Here is a 19864-nt window from a genome sequence, read left to right as displayed (position 1 = left end):
TCTGCCTTTCATAACGGAAGTACTTCTATCATGAAGGGGTAATCATTTGCTATTATTCAAGAAAATTTGCCCTCATTACTGAGGTCAGAATAGGAGCTCAGCCCCTGTATTACACAAAACGTAAGGAAAAAAAACACACACACACACCTAAATTCTATGTCTAAAACACTTCCCCCGGGGCACGTGGGTGGCTCAGTCAGTTAAGCATCCGACTCTTGATTTCAGCTCAGGTCATGATCTCACAGTTCATGGGATCAAGCCCTGCATCAGGCTCTGCAATGATAGCATGGAGCCTGCTTGGGATTCTCTCTCCCTCTCAAAAAAGAATAAACATTAAAAAATAATAATAAATAAAACATTTCCCAAATATCTGCTGCCTGCCCCCCAATGGGCACAGGTCCAGGACTCCTTCAGGGCATACTCAAACCCTTCTGTCATATACTCTCACAGCATCCTATCTTCATTTGCAATATGCTTGGCTTTGTAATCATCACTTTCTTATCATGTACAGTAATTTGTGTAAAGTTAGCCTCCCCTGGCAGATTACAAGGTTCATATGTAGCTCTCGTGGGACCTCTAAAAATATTTACTGCCTGCCTGAAATGCATTTCAGCTTATTCCCGGGCTCTCTAGGCATCAAGGACATCACCCTTTCAAGTCAAACTCAGAACCTGTCTTGGTTACAGAATTAAGAGCAGGCTTTCTGTCACAAAGCTGCTGATGGCCTACCCCTCCTACATGGAGGGGGTACATGGTCCCTAGGTTTGCTCTAACGGTTATTCTCCCTCTTCCTACATGAGCTGCATCTAGTATTCCCTAAAGAAGTCGTAATCATGTCCAGGGTGGCCCCAATTCTGAAGGAATATGGTTCTATTACTGGGAACAAGGGGAGAACTGGAAATCAAACAGGTGACTGACCGATAATTCCCTTTCCTTTGAGGATTGGAGAATGTCACAGCTCAAATACGTAAGGGATCCAAGGTCTCAAATTACAGAAGAGGAAACTGATGCTTAGAAAGGTTCCCATCAATTGAACCAGCAGGGTGAACATCCGTGGTACACACAGCCTACACTAACCACAGCAATAGTGGTCAACAGCTTCCATCCTGTTCATTCATCCAACTATCTGACAATAGCTAGGGCCTACTTTCCCAAGGTCACAAGGCTTAGGGTCAGTTAGATTGGTCCTCTCCATACTACAGGGAGAGGGAGAGGGAGAGAGAGAGAGGAAGGAAAGGAGAAAGAAGGAAGGAGAGAGAGAAAAAAAGAGAGAAAAGGGGAAAAATGAAACAACTTATTACCTCTCCTGAAGTAATGCTCATCCTTCTTATAGAGATTTGATTTTCAGGGTGCCTGTCTGGCTCAGTTGGTAGAGCATGCGACTCTTGATGTTGGGTTCCTGAGTTCAAGCCCCACGTTACAGATACAGCTTACGTTAAAAAAAAAAAAAAAAAAAAAAAAAAAAAAAAAAAGTTGATTTTCTCTGGCAAACAGTATCACAGCTCAGGGAACAGGCTTCCAAACTCCCTCTAGGTATCTTCTTGCAAGTGGAGAAAGGACTCAAGATTGCCTGTTTGTATCCCACGTAGGAAGAAAAACAAAATATCATCACTGGTACTTGCATCAGTGGAAGATCAAGGCAGCCAAAGACTCAAGATCAAACACTAAGACCACTTGAGATGGGGGAGGGATGGTGCCAAGGCTGCCTAGAGAAAGTTGGAAGAATGAGGCTAATAATTACACAAGCAAGCCCAGGTACACTGCTGTGACCCCAAGGAGACCATGATGTTAGACACCAGACAATTCAGAAAGAGAAGTCTGCCCCGACTTTTTCACAAAAGAAACAACAGGCTAGAGATGGGTAGATGGTAGGAGTGCAGGCTCTGAATTAGCCATTCATCTTGCACCTATTTAATCAAGGTTCTGAACTGAGTTTTCTCTCCAAGGATCTGAAGCAAGTATGCAGCCAGCAGACGTTTAAAAACACACTTTAGTTGAATGCATAAACAGCTAAGGACCATTCAGGGGAAATCTGCCTTCATTCCAGTGATCTTAACTAGAATGGAAAGCCTGCTTATAGGAAGAGGGGCAAAGCCCAAAAACCTAGATGGAACAATAATAGCTAAGACCTATGTAGCACTTCCTATGTGCCAGGTAGTATTTTATGTACTTGACACATAATAATTCACATAATCCTCACAAGAAACCAGTGAGGGAGGCAAGAGGTACACACACGACTGCAAACGTCCAGGTTTGTCATTAGTCGCAACACTTTATCAACTCAAAAAAAGTTCTGAGTTCACATCACAAATATAAGTCGTTCTTTTCCACCTGCCTGTACAATACAATAGTGTTAAAGTCATTTCCTCAAGAGTCAGAACTGAGTTCAAGTCCCGACTCTATATAGCTTAAAACAACCAATTTCTAGGGCCGTGAAAATGAAATGAAATCTTATGTGAAAAGCATTCCACTAGGAAGGATGTAATTTCCATGAAGGCAGATTTCGTCCCCCTGCTGTGTCGCGAGAGTCTAGAACAGGACCTGGTACATATGAGATTAATTCCTCTTTCTGACGTCAGCATGGGGAAGGGGTGGGAGGTAGCACCTCTCAACCCACCCAGAATCCCTTTCGCTCTTGCTTGCCTGTAAGTGCAGGCCCGTTTTTTGCCTCCTCCAGGACTGCAAACGGTGCACCGCCTGGTCCAACGCTTCTTAGCAAAACCTGGCCATTCCAAAACGCCTTTCTTTCACCCCTGCTGCCATCGGCTCACCTCAGCGTTCAGGGCCAATTCCCAGGCTGTCTCTTGCCCTCCGACAGGCAGCCTCCCACCACCGGGACTCCTCCATCCTGGACCCTAACACAGGTGTGGAGAAAGATGCATATCTCATAATGTCCCCACCCCTCAGCTATGGAGCTGGGGTCCACAGGGAGAGGCCCCTGAGCAGCCCCAGGCTACTATTCGCGCCACGTGGCTTCGCAGGTGGAATCCCAGCTTCGGCAGCAGCCCCTCCCGAGCAGTCAGGACAGAAATCCAAGCTCCCTCCCGGGATGTTGGGTCTAAAGGAAGGTGTGGTAGGCGGCCTCCTCCCAAGACCCCTTACCTGGCCCCGAAAAGAATGCACTGAGACAACTGCCAACAGAAGAACCCTGCGTTAGAAGCCTGGCCAGTACTAACCTGCTGCCCAGGCCCGGAACCGCCCCTCATCCCGCCCCCGCCCCCCCTCCTTCCCGACCAATCACAGGCCGGGCAGCGCCCACTAGCCACGTGGGCAAGCTTTAACCATTCCCCGGGTCTCCATCAGCGGGCCGCTGCCTCCCGTGGACCCAGCAGCCCGCCTGCGCAGTGGGCGGGCACTTTGGCACGCTTGCGCACTTTAGGGAAAGCGGAGCTGGACCACGCCCCGTATGACTGCTTTGCTCCTCCGCTGTGCGTGCGAGGGACGTCGGGGGCGGTGCCGCAGCAGTTGCCCCTGGTAACGGGGGAGGCCGGAGGAGGAGGAGGAGGAGGAGGAGGAGGGATTCGGCGGGAGGATGGTGAGTGTGGGGGCCCGGGCCCCTCCAGAGCTGACCGGTCACCCCTCTCCTGTCCTCAGGCCCAGGTCGGGGCACTACGTTTAAAGCCAAGGAGGGAACGGGACGGCGCTCAGCCTGCTTTCTGGGTCCTGGATTGGTTTCGGGGGGCAGCGGGGAGCCCCGACGGTGGGCCCTTAGAAGGAGACCTGGGCCTGGGGAGGAAGGCGAGGTTTGCAGCCGGTCTGAAGCTAAGGGACGGGGCTGGAAGGGTGTGTGGCTATCCCGGTACAGAGCCGGGTTTCCATCATTACTAAGGAGATGAGGGCGGATCCGAGTAACTGCGGATAGCAGCCTCCGCAAGCAGGCTTCGATCTTCCTAGGGATTCGACTTGCCCGCGCCTCTGGGTCCGCCGGGGCCCAGCCAGAGGCCGGGAGAAGGGCCAGAGCTACTGCCTTTGAGGTCGCCCTGGCGGTACCAAGAGAGATGGTAGCCTAGCTCTCCTCTTCCTCGAGATGTGCGGGCCTCTGGGGGGAGGGGTGTAAATCCCAGGACACAAAGAGGTACCGCTTGGTAGGGATGCCTGGTGGATTTTACGTGGTCCTGGTGGCTGCGTGGCGGGCGCACTTCTGCAGGAACGAGTTATTTACTTGCTGAGGGTTCAGTAAAGGCTATTTGTTGGTGATGACCGATTTTCCTGTGAATTCTTAATCCATATTGATGCAGGCAAATTTGCTGCTCGGTCCTTAGTATTTCATTTCAAACCTGTTGCAACGTTTTGCATATGACCACACCAGAACCAAAGATCTTAGTCTCATCTTGGGATCTCCAAACTAAAAAGAATGGGAAATTAAAACTGGAGTGGGTGTCAATTGGCTTTTCCCTGTCAGACCTAATTAAAGTTTTCTCTAATTGTGAATTATGATGTGTGACAGGTTGGACCGTTGACACGCTCGTTGTTCCTTTTTTATTTCTGTGTGGTTAGATGGAGGGTATTAAAATGGAACTGAGTAGTTTTAGAGCAAGTCAAAGCAAAATTGACTTTGAAGCACTTAGAATAGGTTCGTTGGCTTACCAACTGAACAGAGCTGGGCACTCAAACTTAGTTACTTGTCTTTTTGACTTTTAAAAATATTGATCCACGTTCATTAATTTATGAAGAAAAAACTAGATGTCTGCAAGGAAAAAAATGCATGCACCTTTGGTCAGATTATCCAATGAGTAAATTCTTATAGGAAAAAAATTGATTTTACATTGTCAGATTGTTTTAAAAAAGTAGAATTATTTGATCTGAAGTTGCCAATCACATTTCACACTTGCTACACTGCAGTTTTATTAACCCCAGGCTAAACAGATTTTTACATGTTTTCTTATTATTAATCGTTTATACATGAGTTGTCCCTTTAAAGGCTAAGTTTTTCTCAACAAATGAATACAAATATAAATATTTACACAGAAAATAACTAGAATTGGAATGAAAAAGTCAGGCCAAACCAACAGAGAATGAGATGTCATCATGAGAAATGCATGAGAGTTGGCTAACTTTTCCCAGTTTGTTTATCAATTAAGTGGACTGTGTAATTTCATGATTGTTTAATTTATAATTACAGGACACAATAAATTAACCACTGCTCATGTTTCCAGGTGCAAATTGACAGTGTGACAACACTATTGTGTACAACTGTTGTGTTCATTGATCAAGACAGACTTTGTTTTTCTTTTTCTTTTTTCCTAAATTGAATATGAAATTAGGGCAAATCATTCTGGATTCTAATCTCCAAAAGTGTGAGCTATTCTTAGAACCGAAAGTGGAACATAGAACTTAAACCATCAGTGGTGTGATTAAATGTGTCACATCTGGTATCCCGTGAATCCCTGTAATAACTGCACAGCGGAAGACTGAGCCCCAGGTTTTTGTTTTTGCTTTCTAAACCTTCAGCTATGACTAATAAATTTTATTTTTTATTTAAAAGCCCAAATGTTTTCTCTGAACATTTAGTCAGCTATTTTATCCCCACATTATGATATCGAGTCTTTGGTGAAATGCTAAGACGGGAGCAATTTTAGTGCATGAGTGATCGTTATTTAATAGATGACTTCTTCACGCAGAAATTATTTATGGGGTCCGTTCTACATACAGGAACCTAGTGGTAGCTATCAAGCATTTTCAACATTTGAAGTTCGTTCCCAAGATTGTATTTTCTGGCCAGAAAATGGTCAGTGAAACGTAGAAAAAAAAAAAAAATGAAAGAAAAACACCCACAACTACTGCTTTGAATACCTACTATGCGCCATACTTTACACACATTACCACATTTCATCTTAATAGCATTTTTCTTAAGAGTATTGTTCCAGTTTTCTAAATGCCCAGGATTATATATATAAGGAAGTTGAATTCAAGTCTATGAAATCCCAAAGCCCATAATAATGTTGTTGTTGTTGTTGTTGTTGAAGTTTATATATTTTTAGTAATCTCTACCCACATGTGGGGCTTGAACTCATGACCCCAAGATCAAGAATCACATGCTCTACTGACTGAGCCAGCCAGGTGCCCCCCTCACCGATAAAGTTTTGATTGGGACTATGGTGAGGTGGGAACCCACTGCTCCTGGGGAAATGCCCCTACTTTGTTCCTCAGGAAACAGTGTATTTATTTAGTAGAGCAATGAGAAAGTAGACAAGTTTGGGTGAGTTTCTCCCTATGAAAGCTATAGGAGTTCCTGGAAGTTAATAAGGTCTCAGTGAACGGCGTATTTTTTTGTTGTTGTTGTTAAAGAGGTAAAAATAAATTGAAGTCAGTTTCATTCAGGCTAGTTATGAGCGGGGAGGGGCACCTGGGTGCTGGGATGAGCAACCGACTTCGACTCAGGTCACGATCTTCTGGTTCGTGGGTTTGAGACCCACATCGGGCTCTTCCGCTGTCAGCACAGAGCCAGCTTCAAATCCTCTGTCCCCGCCCCTCCCCTCCTTATACTGTCTCTCTCAAAAATAAACATTAAAAAAAAAGAAAAAGCTAGTTATGGGGAGTGCAGATACCTGACAGTTGGGTTACTAATTTTAATATTTAAATTTTAACTGCTCCTCACAGCCACATACACTTTCCATCACACTACCATCACACACCTCTCTCCCCCTCCGCCACTCCAGTTTCTCTGAATGACCTAGTTTGCATCATTTTAGGTCAGCGCACCATGCCTCTGCCAGTAGTGGAGTTGAAGCTGATTCTGAGGCAGATAAAATATCTGTAGTCAATAGCACATCTATTCATAATTTGCCTGTAGAAAGTTTAAATGTTTTGTGGCTGAGTCAGACCACTTCTGTCCACCAGGGTGCAGATAACTTGTATGCACACATGCTGATAGCAGACCTTATACAATTAACTACAGTTCTGATTTCTTAAATTGCCTTTATTCAGTGTCAGAGGAGGACATATCCTACACGGAGATCATGTCTGCTTTGCTCCCGTTGCACTTGGGGCACATTGTGGGTGTTTAATGTGAACGAAGGAATGAATGAATATTTTAACCAAAAATCACTTTAAAAATTCATTTCCTTATGTTTGTATGCAAAACTCAGGCCCACAATAAAATTAACTTCCAATAGCTGTCTCCCTTCATTCGACATTTAAAATAAAGTGTGGTCCTTGTGTTTAGAAACCTAGGGTAGACTTATTCTTCTGTCTTTCCTCCAGCCTCTTAAATCAGCTTACTTTGTACCTTTCAGGCAGAACTCTGATATCTATAAATATCCTCTTCCCTATTTAGCAAACCCTGATAATCCTGTGATCCCCTGTCCTCAGTAGTTGGGTTAATACGATGTGGTACCCTGCTTGCATTTGTCTTCCCTAGACCATGCTTCAGATGCCATTTATCACTTTGATAGAAGAAAATAGTAGCTGAATTTTCCATTTCTCTGTCATGTCACTTAAAGGTAAAGCATATGAAGTTATTGTTTCTCAAGGAGAATTACTCATTAGAAATATAGAAGTATCATTTTTTTTATACATTAAGTTAACAAAGTTTAGGTAGAGTTAGAATGGTTTTCTCTTCTGTGCTTTGCTTCTCCCTTTTCAAAAAGAAATTATTTTCTCTTCATTTTTCAATTTCAAATATAATCAATGTGTAACAAGTCTCAGCCTGCAGAAAGCCATGTTTTTTGTTTTTTGGTTTTTTTAGAAAGCAGGGTTTTTATTTACTGATTTGTTTTAAAAGACACATGAGAAAAAACCTAAAACGTTCATTTTGAACCTTGCAAATAGTCCATGGAAACATCTTTCATAATTTCTACACTCGTAGATAATGCATGAGAAGACTTTTACCTGTACTGTCATTTCATGTACTGACGTGATAAATTCTGGTTATTTTAGAATTTTATTGGAAGAAGTAATGAGGACATCTAATCAAGAACTCAGGATGAGTAGTACAATGTGTTTTCCCTGTTCTAGCCTTTTTATATTACCAGTCCCCTGAGGATCTCAGAATTCTAATTTTAACTGTTCTGAAAGGTGGTATTATAAATGAGTGATTGCAATGTAGCTAATAGAAGCCGGGGAGACTTCTCATAAATATAGTTTAAAAAAGGAATGGTGTCAAAGTATTCAAGGCCAGATAAGATAAAAACAAAAGAAAAACGTCATGCCCTTAAGAAAAAAAAAAAAAAAAAAGAGTCCTGCCTATCTGTTTGTTTGAAATCTGTTCAATCACTCTTTCCCAAATCTTTTGGCATAGATTTTGTCTTTCTGTTTAACTAAATCTTCCATTTTATTGCTGGAAAAAAATTGAGGCACAGAGAGGTTAATGTAATCCTTAGCAAGTCAGTGCAGATACAGAATACTGGAAGTGGTAAACAACGAGTCTCTGAGGCAGAAAGGAATTCTTAATAATTATGCATATTTGCATATCATTGTCCAAAGACTCAATTGTTGAGAATTATTTCACAGAATTATTATTTGCTCTTAGTGAACAGACTGGTTTGAATTATTGCCTGGTGCAATAGGGATAGAAGTATATAACCATTTTTATATAATTCTAAGACTCAGCTTGAAGGAATTTCTGTTTGGGCTGGGAGATTAGATTATATGCCCTTTAAACTCTGGAATTCTTTGATTCTTGTTGTAACTCATGCCTTACTGGAACAAGATTGTCAGCTGCAGGACAGAACAAATAACCATCTTACATGATTTTTCTTATGTTCGTAGCTAAAAACCAACATGATTTATTTCCAGCCATTAAAAAAAATAACAAAAACAAGGAACAGATATCAGATTACTAGTCAAAAATACTCTGGTTAAATTTTGACTTTTTTTATTCGTGACTGACTTTGACAATTTTCTAACTTCTCTGCTGTATCAGATTTTTCATCTGAAAAACATAATTTATACCATGCACCTATAAGGATCTTGTGAAAATTAGATAATAGAGGTTGTGTGGGTTTTTTTTTAGATGAGGATATATATATTTTTTGATGGTAGAGCATTTTGAATGATGAAGTCTTAAATGTAAACTGAAATAAAGTTTTAAACAGCTCAGATACAATTTTATACAACTTTGTTTTTGTTTTTGTATAGCATCTTAAAATCTTTCACTTACTGGGTGGATAATTTTATTTAATTCAACAACTATTATCTAGTGTCTATCTATAAGTGCCAAGCATTTGGGGAGACTGAAGCTATAGCCCTTACCTACAAGAAACTTCACTCTGGTAAAGGAGAAAAATACAGCAGTCAATGCCCTGTAGTCTGATATGATGTGTGCTCTACTGAGTGCACAGGAAGGGCTTTAGGAGTATGAGATTAGTAGTTCACAATCCCAGAAGATTTGGGGTGATTGCTAAGATGGATTAATAGGAGGAGCAGGAATAAGCCATGGTACTTACTAAATTGCAAAATTTACTGAAAGATTTCTGCCAAAACTTAGAAGGAGGCGGCAAATGGAATAAATCACTTTCAACTGGAAAATAATACGATGAGCTCTCCACAACCAAGAACGTTTTTCAAGGAGGAGAAGACATTCTGATATCCAGTAATATCAAAGCCAGTGCCCCATAAGTAATCTGTCTTCTTCATGGTTGTTTAAGGGCTTGCTCTCAATTTTGCGCAAATTGAAAAGTGCACCAGACCAGGAGGTGAGAATCCTTCTCCTGGGCTTGGATAATGCTGGCAAGACCACTCTTCTGAAGCAGCTTGCATCTGAAGACATCAGCCACATTACACCTACACAGGTGAGCACTGCCCTGGCCCCAGGGTGCTTGTGTGACACAAGGAAGGTGATCATAGCAATATGGAAGACAAAATGGGAAATAGAATTTTGTCCACTCCCAAGTTTTGTTACTGAAGAAAGTCTGTGCAATTTAAAAATAATCTAATATTTGAAAAATCTATCAAGAGGTTCCATAGATATAAGGTACTTAGAGTAGTCAAAATCCTAAAGACAGAAAGTAGGATAGTGGTTACCAGAGGCTAGAGACAGGGAAGAATGGAGGGAGTCATTGTTTAATGGGCACAGAGAGTCAGTGTTGCAGGATGAAAAAGGTTCTATGGATGGTTGGTGCCACTGAACTGTGCATTTAAAAATGGTTAAAATGAGGGGCACCTGGGTGGCTCAGTCGGTTAAGCATCCGACTTCAGCTCAGGTCATGATCTCGTGGTTTGTGGGTTTGAGCCTCGTGTAGGGCTCTATGCTAACAGCTCAGAGCCTGGACCCTGCTTTGGATTCTGTGTTTCCCTCTCTCTCTCTGCCCCTCCCCCCCTCTCAAAAATAAATAAACATTAAAAAAAATTTCAATTGTTAAAATGATAAATTTTATACTTTACCAAGTTTTATATAAATCATTCAAATAAGCATAAATATATCAAGACACAATTCCCTCAGCTCTAAATGATTACTGTTATTTATTTATTTAATTTTTTTTAATGTTTATCTTATTTTTTGAAAGAGAGACAGGGTGCAAGTAGGGGAGGAGCAGAGAGGGAGGGAGACGGGAGACACCGAATCTGAAACAGGCTTCAGGCTCTGAGCTGTCAGCATAGAGCCTGATGCAGGGCTTGAACTCAGGAGCCATGAGATCAAGACCTGAGTCAAAGTTGGATGCTTAACTGACTCAGCTGTCCAGGAGCCCTCTAAGTGATTACTTTAAAAAAAAGTAGCTTAATCTTCTGATTATGAAATTAATACATGTAGAAAATACAGAGAGAGTATAAAAGAAAATAAATTTAAAAATTACCTGGGGATGCCTGGGTGGCTCAGTTGGTTAAGTGTTCGACTTTGGCCTAGGTCATGATCTAGGTCCTGAGTTCAAGCCCCATGTCGGTCTCTGTGCTGACAGCTCAGAGCCTGGAGCCTATTTTAGATTCTGTGTCTCCCTCTCTCCCTATGCTCCTCCCCCATTCACATTCTGTCTCTCTTTCTCTCTCAAAAATAAACATTAAAAAAAATTTTTTTTTAATTACCTGTATTTTTTAATCCAGCCTGTTTCCTAAGGCTGAGCAAGCAAAATACAACAGTGGTGCTTCCAGTGTGGAAGTTGAAAGACAAATGCTAAGTGTAACAGCCCTCCTTCTTTAGAGCTGTTTCTTTAGACCTCCTTCCCTGTAGGAAATCATGAGAAAGCTTGACCTTTGGCCAACTCCTTGGGCTTCCTAACTAGAGGACAGCCCCGTTGGTCTTAGTCACTTTAAAGTGCATGAGCCTTAGAGGTTTTAGGAAAACCAGAGGGGTTTTTTTAGCATTTTCCATCACTGTACTGTGATACGAGTTTGGTGTCAGCTTTGAATGGCTGTGCCAATGTGTGTACTTCACAGCTTGTGAGGCTTACTGATCTGCAACTTTTTGCAGAAAAGTCACTTCAATTGCTACCAAATGAGCAATTTTACAGCTTCCGAACAAATTTAATGTATAGCCTAAGGAGGAGCAAATTACAGTAGTCTAGCCTAGAAGGGCTGAAAACACATATTAGTGTGTCAGGATTTCTGCCAGAAAAAGAAAAGTCTAGGGTTTTTTCTTTTTAATTGAGTATTAGAAGTAGGCTGTATCTCCTAAGAGTACCACTAAAATGAGAACGTCCACACTGTGAACATGGAAATGAACTCTTAAGTTAGAATTGGCCTCAAAAGTTCCAATTCTAACTTTCAGGCTTTATTTGATGCGTTATAGGTGATTTTGTTATTATATGATGTCGAGGTTTCATATTTATTCTTTAAAAACAAGCTTTTGTTGTGTTTTTGTTTAATATCAGAAAAAGCAATAGCTGCTCATTATAGTAAATTTACAAACGATAAGTAAATAAAATTGTGAAACTAGAAATCATCTACAATGCCCAGACATAACCACTGTTAACATTTAGGAATGTATCCATTCAGGTTTTTTTTCTGTGCATGTAGGTGATGGGTGTATTTAAAGATTTTATTTTGGGGGCACCTGGGTGGCTCAGTTTGTTAAGTATCAGACTGTGGCTCAGGTCATGATCTCATGGTTTGTGAGTCAAGCCCCACACTGGGCTCCCTGCTGTTAGCTTTGGATCCTCTGTCTCCCTCTCTCTCTCTGTCCCTCCTGTGCTCACACACACATACACTCTCTCTCTCAAAAATAAACATTAAAAAATATATAAAAAATAAAGATTTTATTTCTAAGTAATCTCTACACCCAACATGGGGCTTGAACTTACAACTCTGAGATCAAGAGTTACACTGTGTACCGACTGAGCTAGCCAGGCCCCCTATGATGGGTATATTTAAAATAAAAAATAGGGTGCCTGACTGGCTCGGTCGGTAGAGTGTACGACTCTTGAGTTCAAGGTTGCAGGTTTGAGCCCCGTGTTGGGTGTAAAGATTACTTAAGAATAAAATCTTGGGGCGCCTGGGTGGCTTAGTCAGTTAAGCATCCAGCTTTGGCTCAGGTCATGATCTTGCAGTTGGTGAGTTCAAGCCCCACATCAGGCTCTGGGCTGATAGTGTGGAGCCTGCTTGGGATTCTCTCTCTCTCCCTCTCACAATAAATAAACTTTAAAAAATAAAATAAATTCTCAGAATAAAAAATAAAATGACTCATAGAGAATATACCATATCATTTTCACTGAATAATGCATCTTGAACATCTTTCTACGTTGATATATATGTAAATACTTAGTAATACCCATCTCTAAAGGTTTGTACCCATTCATTATTATTTCCTTAGAATAATTTCTTGGTAGACTTGTTGGGTCTGACAACTTACAGAATTTTTTTTCTTTTGATAACTTATAGAATGTTAAGGTAGTTGATATATATGGTCAGATTCCAGGAATTTCTCTTATTTATCGCCTGCTTCATTCCAGAAAGATTTCACGTTACTGGCTTTGACACTTACTATTGTAGTTAAGTGTCCAATTTTTAAGTACACAAAAGTGGCTTTATCAATGAGTTGAGAATGAAGCTGCCTTTTACAATAAGCTTAAGCCACTTCCCTTTGGAGTTCTTAAACTTCTAATTTATTCGGTCCTTGGCTTCTTACAGGAGCTGTAGTCCGCCTCCTCCCAGGTATCCTCTAGTGACTGTTTATCCTCGGTGGAAACTGGGTGGCAGTGTTCCTGTGCTGTCACACTGTGCCTTGTCCTTCTGTGCTAGGCAGTAGTGTTGGCAAGCTGCCAGATGAGGCAAATGTTTATGGAGGCATCCCCAGGCCCGCTTGACTCCAGTTATCCTGGATGAAATGGCACTTCTGTGGTAGCAAGCTGTTGATTGGATTTTTTAAGTCCTGATTTCACTATATCATTCTCCAAGATTTATTTTTTAATTATTGCTCATGAAATGCCTTCTCTCCGAACCCCAAAGCTCTTGTTAATTTGTTTCTCCGCACGCTAACTCCCAGCTCACAGTTCCACCTGCCTCTGATTTGCTCACCTTCCTCAAAGTTCCACCTTGAGTCACTGTCCTGAAAATGAATACTTTCTTTTTGAGTTCATCAGAGATGCTTATTAAAGAATAGTTTCAAATGCCTGCTTGTTTATTTTCATCACTGCCTGTAACTGAGGGCTCCACTTCAGAGTCTGAACATGCTGTTCCAGCAGGCCATCCCTGCCTCGCTGAGTTAATACTCCAGTCACAAACCAGCTTCTCCCATAGTGTTCTGACTTCAGTTCCTTCCTTTTTCTGATTAATCCATATGAGGAAATTTTTGAAAGAATCCTGAATTGCAGATTGTAGCTCTTGCTTTTTTTTTTCTTTAACATTCATTTTTGAGAGACCGAGTGTGAGTGGGGGAGGGACAGAGAGCGAGGGAGACACAGAATCGGAAGCAGGCTCCAGACTCTGAGCTGTCAATACAGAGCCCAACGTGGGACTCGAACTCACGGACCGCGAGGTGATGGCCTGAGCTGAAGTCAGACGTTCAGCCGACTGAGCCACCCAGGCGCCCCAACTCTTGCCTTTTTTGAAACTTTAAGAATCTGTTCTGTTCTGTGTTCAGACTCAGCTTCTGTTTTTTGGTAGTTAAATGTAATGTTCTATTAAATGTTACCATCTTGAGGATCCATCAGGAAGTGTGGCTGTGTTGATTACCAAAGCTATTCTCATTCCCAGGTGTCCTCACAGGTGTGTGTGTTGTGCGCGTGTGCACATTTATGGGCACTTACTAGAGAAAGCGCCACGTTAGCCATGACATTAATACTGACTCCAAAACCTGAATGAAGTAAGCATGTAAAAACACATTTCTTTTTTCCTTATCATAACAGACTATTTTCAATATTACCAGTATCATATCTGCCAGAGTACATAATAATTAATAAATAACATAGCTGTTAAATGTAACTTTGTTGGAATTATGACCTCAAAGCTTAATAAAGCTTGGTGTTTTTGCCTGTTTCAGGGTTTTAACATCAAAAGTGTACAATCACAAGGTTTTAAACTGAATGTATGGGACATTGGTGGACAGCGAAAAATCAGACCATACTGGAGGAATTATTTTGAAAATACTGATATTCTTGTAAGTACTCCTTCTGAGGCATTAATTCATAGTCTTTTCTGCAGTGTGTTAGGAATATTAACATTGCTAATATTAACATAATATTAATGTTCTTTCTTGTTAGTACTTCCATTGCCATAACATTAGTCACTATGAATTTAGGACTAGCAGGAGGCTGCAAATTGTGAGAGAGAAACATCTTTTTTGTTGTTGTTGTTTTAATGTTTATTTATTTTTGAGAGAGAGAGACAGAGCACAAATAGGGGAGGGGCAGAGAGAGAGGGAGACACAGAATCCAAAGCAGGCTCCAGGCTCTGAGCCGTCAGCACATAGCCTGACATGGGGCTCAAACTCACCATCTGCAAGATCATGACCTGAGCTGAAGTCAGACGCTCAACTGACTGAGTCACCCAGGCATCCCAAAAGAAACATCTTTGTGTAACTTGTAGAAGAGTTTTGTTTTTGCTCAGTGACAACGTTGTACCCACATTCACCTTGGCAAAATATTTATTAATTACCATAGTGATTTGAAGAGCAGAAGGGAAATCAGAAGATCGTGCCACTGACTCCACTATCCCAAAGAAATCAACAAGTAAGAGTATCCCAAAGAGGCAACCAAGATGGTGGAAGTCCTGGAAATAATGATGCATAGGGAATGGTTGAAAGACAGATGTTCTTTCTAGAAAAGAAACTTGGAACTATTTTTTCAGTTGCTTTAAGAGCTATCAAGTCAGAGAGATTAGCTTCATCATGAATAGTTCTAGAGGACTGGGTAAGGAGCAATTTGGGAAGTATTAGGTGGTAGAGTTTAACTCAGAATAAGGAAAAAGTCTATCATTCTAACCGTCCAGAAGTAGAAGCAGTTGACTCATGCATTGGAGATTCCTGGCTCAGGCAGCATTCAGGAAGGGGCTGAGATTTTAGCTCCCAGCTCACTGTCACGTTCCACAGGACTACCATTTCAGAATCCTGGAGATTTCACTATCCACATACTTGATTTCTCCAACACCTCAGCTTCTCCGTTCCTTCACCTCCCCTTCAGGGATTTTCTCACCCACCCGACCTCAGCTACTCGCTGTCATGATCATAACCTAAAACAACGGGGTCTTGTGAACTTGCATAGGAAAATAAATTGCACATTCTTTTCATTAAACTCTAATGAAAAGTTTGAATTTACTACAATTCTGCCTATAGACAAGGAACAGCCATGCTGGTGTGTTCATTCATTACCAATAGACGTCATCCCACATCTCAAATAACTTCACTCTCTGCTTCTGCTTCCTAAGTGCCTTTCTACTGGATCATTCTTTTGGCATGCACGCAGCCTGTGGTTTCTCTTGTTTAGAAACAAAAAACTCTTGTCCTGACCGTGTATCCCATCTAGTCCTAGTCCTAGTCCTCAGCCTCTATTTTTATTTACTTTTTCAAGTAGGCTTCACACCCAGGGTGGAGCCCAGTGTGAGGCTTGAACTCATGAGCCTGAGATCAAGACCTGAGTTGGGGCACCTGGGTGGCTCAGTCACTTAAGCGTCCAACTTTGGCTCAGGTCATGATCTCTTGGCTCATGAGCTCAAGCCCCACATCAGGCTCCATGCTGACAGTGCAGAGCCAGCTTGGAATTCTCTCTCTCCCTCTCTCTTCCCCTCCCCCACTTGCACACACACACTCTCCAAATAAACAACAGAAATAAATACATAAAACACATTAAAAAAAAAAAAAGACCTGAACTGAGATCAAGAGTTGTACACTTAACTGTCTGAGTCACCCAGGTGTGCCCCTCAGCCTCTTTTTAAAACAAAACTCTGTTAAAGAGTTTTTTGAGGGGCGCCTGGGTGGTGCAGTCGGTCGAGCATCCGACTTCAGCTCAGGTCACGATCTCGCGGTCCGTGAGTTCGAGCCCCGCGTCGGGCTCTGGGCTGACGGCTCAGAGCCTGGAGCCTGCTTCCGATTCTGTGTCTCCCTCTCTCTCTGCCCCTCCCCCGTTCATGCTCTGTCTCTCTCTGTCTCAAGAATAAATAAACATTTTTAAAAAATTTAAAAAAAAAAAAAGAGTTTTTTGAGTTCTCTGTCCTCACTTCCTCCTCCCATTCTCTCTTGAACCCTCCATTCAAGCTCACCAAGAATCCACGTTGCTAAGGTTTTCCATCCTCCTCTTACTTGATGTATCTGCACAGTTAATGAAGTCGGTCATGCTGTTCTTGAAACTTTATCTTCCCCTGTTTTCCAGAAAACCATTCTATCTTGGATTTTCCTCCTGTCTCACTGGCTACTCTTCCTCAGTCTCCATTGCTTTTTTTCCCCTTGTTTCCCAACCTGCAAATGTTGGAGGGCTCTAGAATTCAGCCTTTGCTTTTCTTCTCTAAGTTGTGGCTTAAGTGATCTCATCCAATTTAAGGTATTAGTTACCACCGACAAGCTGGTGAATCCCAATGTATTATCTCCAGCTGGAAACTCTCGCTTGAACCTCAGTTTCATATGTAGCCAGCTGCCTGTTTGGTATTTCCACTTCAGTGGCCAGTAAGCCTCTTCAACCTGAATAGGTCCAAAACCAAATTCCAATCTCCATCCACCCCTCCCCAAACCTGCTTCTTCTACAGTCTTCTCAGTAAATGACAATTCCGTTCATCCAAAATCATTGGAGTCATCCTTGGCTCCTTTTCTTCTCACCCCCCACCTCTGACCTATCAGCCAGTCCTGTCAGTTCTACTTCAGAATATTTCTAGAATCCAGCCACTCCTTTCCATCCCCCTGCTACCATGCATTGATTACTGCAGTGTCATCCCCACTAGTCTCCTTGCTTCTGCCTTTCCTCCCTCAAGTCTCTTCTCAATGCTGTATCTATAGTGATCCCATTCAAACATAAGCTTCCCAATGTCACAATAAAGCCAGTGGCCTTACAATGGCCTTCAAGGCCCCCTACCTTCTGGTTTGTCTTACCTGTCTCATCTTTCCCCTCTCTAGCTTGGTGCCAGCCACACGGGCCTGCTTGCTGTTCCTGGAACACTGGCATACTCCCACCTCAGGGCCTTGATCATTGCTATTTGCAGTGCTAGGATTCTTTCCCCTTAGATATCCTCATGGCTTCTTCCCTTACCTCCTTCAAGTCTCTGCTCACATGTCACTTTTACCACTGAGACTTTCTCTGATTACTATATTTAAAATTATGACTCCTATCCCTACCCTTCTGGCACTATAATTTTTCTCTTTTTTTTTTTTCTCTTCGATTAGACCTATCAGTATCAGACATGTTTTTATTTATTACCCTTCTCCCTCCTGGAACGTAATGTCCACAAAGACAGGGACCTTGCTTTTCCTCCCAAACTGTTGTATCCCAAGTGCTTAGAAAAGTGCCAAATGAAATGGACAACTGTTACAGATGGATTCTGACATTAGGTATAATATAGAATTATATAACTTCTAAATTCACTTCCAACTCTGAGGTTCTCTGATTCTGCATCATTGTGGTTAAGTTCAAGGGCTTGTTAATTCCTTCTATAAAATAGGTAGAACATTTACTTCAGGAGGGGTTTATGAGAAGTAGTGAATTCATTGACTCCCCACAATTCTTAAATGGAGAATAATACCAAAATATAAAATTGTGCTATCATCAAATCAATAAACACATGAGGTACTGACATAGGCATCCCACAGCCTTCTCTTATTTCTGGCCCTCAGGGAAGGTAAGTTCAAGTATATACCTAGTGGCAGGTTAGAGGTTTAAATGGATGAGGAGAGGGGTGCGTGGGTGGCACAGTCGGTTAAGTGTGTGACTCTCGATTTCAGCTCAGATCACGATCTCACGGGTCATGAGATTGAGCTTCTTATCGGGCTCTGTACTGACAGTTTGAAGCCTGCTTGGGATTCTATCTCTCCCTCTCTCTCTGCCCCTCCCACGCCCATGCATGCTCTCTCAAAATAAATATTTAAAAATTAAATAAATAAGGGGTGCCTGGGTGGCTTAGTCAGTTGACTGTCTGACTCTTAATTTTGGCTCAGGTTGTTGTGATCCCAGGGTCATGGGATCCAACCTGCATCGGCTCTGCACTGAGCATAGAGCTTGCTTAAGATTCTTTCTGTTTCCCTTTGCCCCTCTCCCCCTCTCCCACTCACTCTCTCCAAAATTAAAAAAAAAAAAAAAATGGGGGGTTGGCTGGGTGGCTCTGTCAGTTAAGCACCTGACTCTTGATTTTGGCTCAGGTCATGATCTCATAGTTTTGTGAGTTCAAGCCCCACATCAGGCTCTGCACTGGCAGCAGGGAGCCTGCTTGGGATTCTCTCTCTTTCTCTCTCTGCCCCTCCCCCCACTCATGTTGTCTCTGTCTCTCTCAAAATATATAAAGTTAAAATTTTTTAATAGGGGCGCTTTGGTGGCTCAGTTGGTTAAGCGTCCAACTTCAGCTCAGGTCATGATCTCATCGTTTGTGCTGTGCTGACAGCTCAGAGCCTGGAGTCTGCTCCAGATTCTGTGTCTCCCGTTCTCTCTCTTCCCCTCCCCCACTTGTGCTGTGTCTCTCAGTGTCTCTCAAAAATAAATATTTTAAAATTTTTTAAATATTTTTTAATAAATAAAAAATAATTTTTAATTAAAAAAACAACTGTTCATTCCTTTAAAAAATAAAAAAATAATAAATGGATGAGAAGAAAAAGATGAGATATATGCATCTATCTGTTTATCCATCTATCCAGTTATTCCTCCAAAATATATTATATACCTTCTAGGAGAATAGAAGAGAATTGTGAGAAAAGGAAAAATTTCCATTTATTATAGAAAGAAACCTGTAATCTCAAATAATGTGCCCATTCTTTTTTTTTTTTTTTTTAAGTTTATTTATTTGTTTTGAGAGAGAGAAAGAGAACACGCAGGGGAGGGGCAGAGAGAATCCCAAGCAAGCTCCGCACTGTCAGCTCAGAGCCCGACTCGGGGCTCAGTCCCCTGAACTGTGAGATTCTGTCCTGAAGTGAGCTGAAATCAAGAGTCGGAAGTTTGGGGCACTTGGGTGGCTCAGTCATTTAAGCATCCGGCTTTGGCTCAGGTCATGATCTCACGAGTTCAAGCCCCGCATCGGGCTTGCTGCTGTCAGCACAGGGGCCTGCTTCAGATCCTCTGTTCCCCTCTCTTTCTGTGCCCACCCCACCCCCACTCTTGCGTGCTCTCTTTCTCAAAAATGAACATTTAGGAAGAAAAAAAGAGTCAGACGCCTAACTGACTGAGCCACCCAGGTCCCCTGTGTCCATTCTTAACATGTAATTTTTTAATTTTAGAAATTTCCAAATTTATGCAAATGTCAAGAAAATAGTATAACAAACCATCGTATGCCTACCCATTACCTAGCTTCCTTACTTTCATTTTTGGCAATCTTGTTTCATCTCCCCCTCCACCAATTCCCCCTACTTTTTTAAGTGTTTTAAAACAAATCC

The 19864-nt window shown here is 42.0% G+C and overlaps 2 protein-coding genes across 11 annotated transcripts in view; one reads left to right on the top strand and one right to left on the bottom strand.

Annotated features, from left to right (window-relative positions):
• SFXN2 (sideroflexin 2) overlaps positions 1-19864 on the bottom strand; it is a 58551-nt gene that overhangs the window by 20092 nt on the left and 18595 nt on the right. Inside the window, exons 1-3 of one of the 9 annotated variants that reach the window (XM_019459275.2) lie at positions 3103-3213; positions 2772-2855; positions 1302-1429 (exon numbers count right to left, since the gene is read on the bottom strand). The exons of 1 other annotated variant lie outside the window; for it this stretch is intronic. In XM_019459275.2, the coding sequence (XP_019314820.1) occupies positions 1302-1322 (21 nt within the window). In that variant the 5' untranslated portion in view covers positions 1323-1429; positions 2772-2855; positions 3103-3213. 7 more of the 9 variants (XM_053909883.1, XM_019459280.2, XM_019459277.2 and 4 more) reach the window with 7 other exon arrangements.
• Positions 3423-19864, top strand: part of ARL3 (ADP ribosylation factor like GTPase 3) — a 37348-nt gene continuing 20906 nt past the window's right edge. Inside the window, exons 1-3 of one of the 2 annotated variants that reach the window (XM_019459282.2) lie at positions 3423-3535; positions 9588-9731; positions 14351-14467. In XM_019459282.2, coding sequence (XP_019314827.1) covers positions 3533-3535; positions 9588-9731; positions 14351-14467 — 264 coding nt within the window. In that variant the 5' untranslated portion in view covers positions 3423-3532. Of the gene's footprint in view, positions 3536-6944; positions 6996-9587; positions 9732-14350; positions 14468-19864 lie in introns of those variants that run through there. The other variant, XM_019459281.1, reaches the window with a different exon arrangement.

This window comes from Panthera pardus, unplaced genomic scaffold, assembly GCF_024362965.1.
Source record: "Panthera pardus isolate Hobbes unplaced genomic scaffold, ASM2436296v1 HiC_scaffold_22, whole genome shotgun sequence".
NCBI lineage: Eukaryota > Metazoa > Chordata > Mammalia > Carnivora > Felidae > Panthera > Panthera pardus.
Note: the sequence above shows the minus strand (reverse complement) of the source record. Positions and strands in the feature narration are given on the sequence as shown.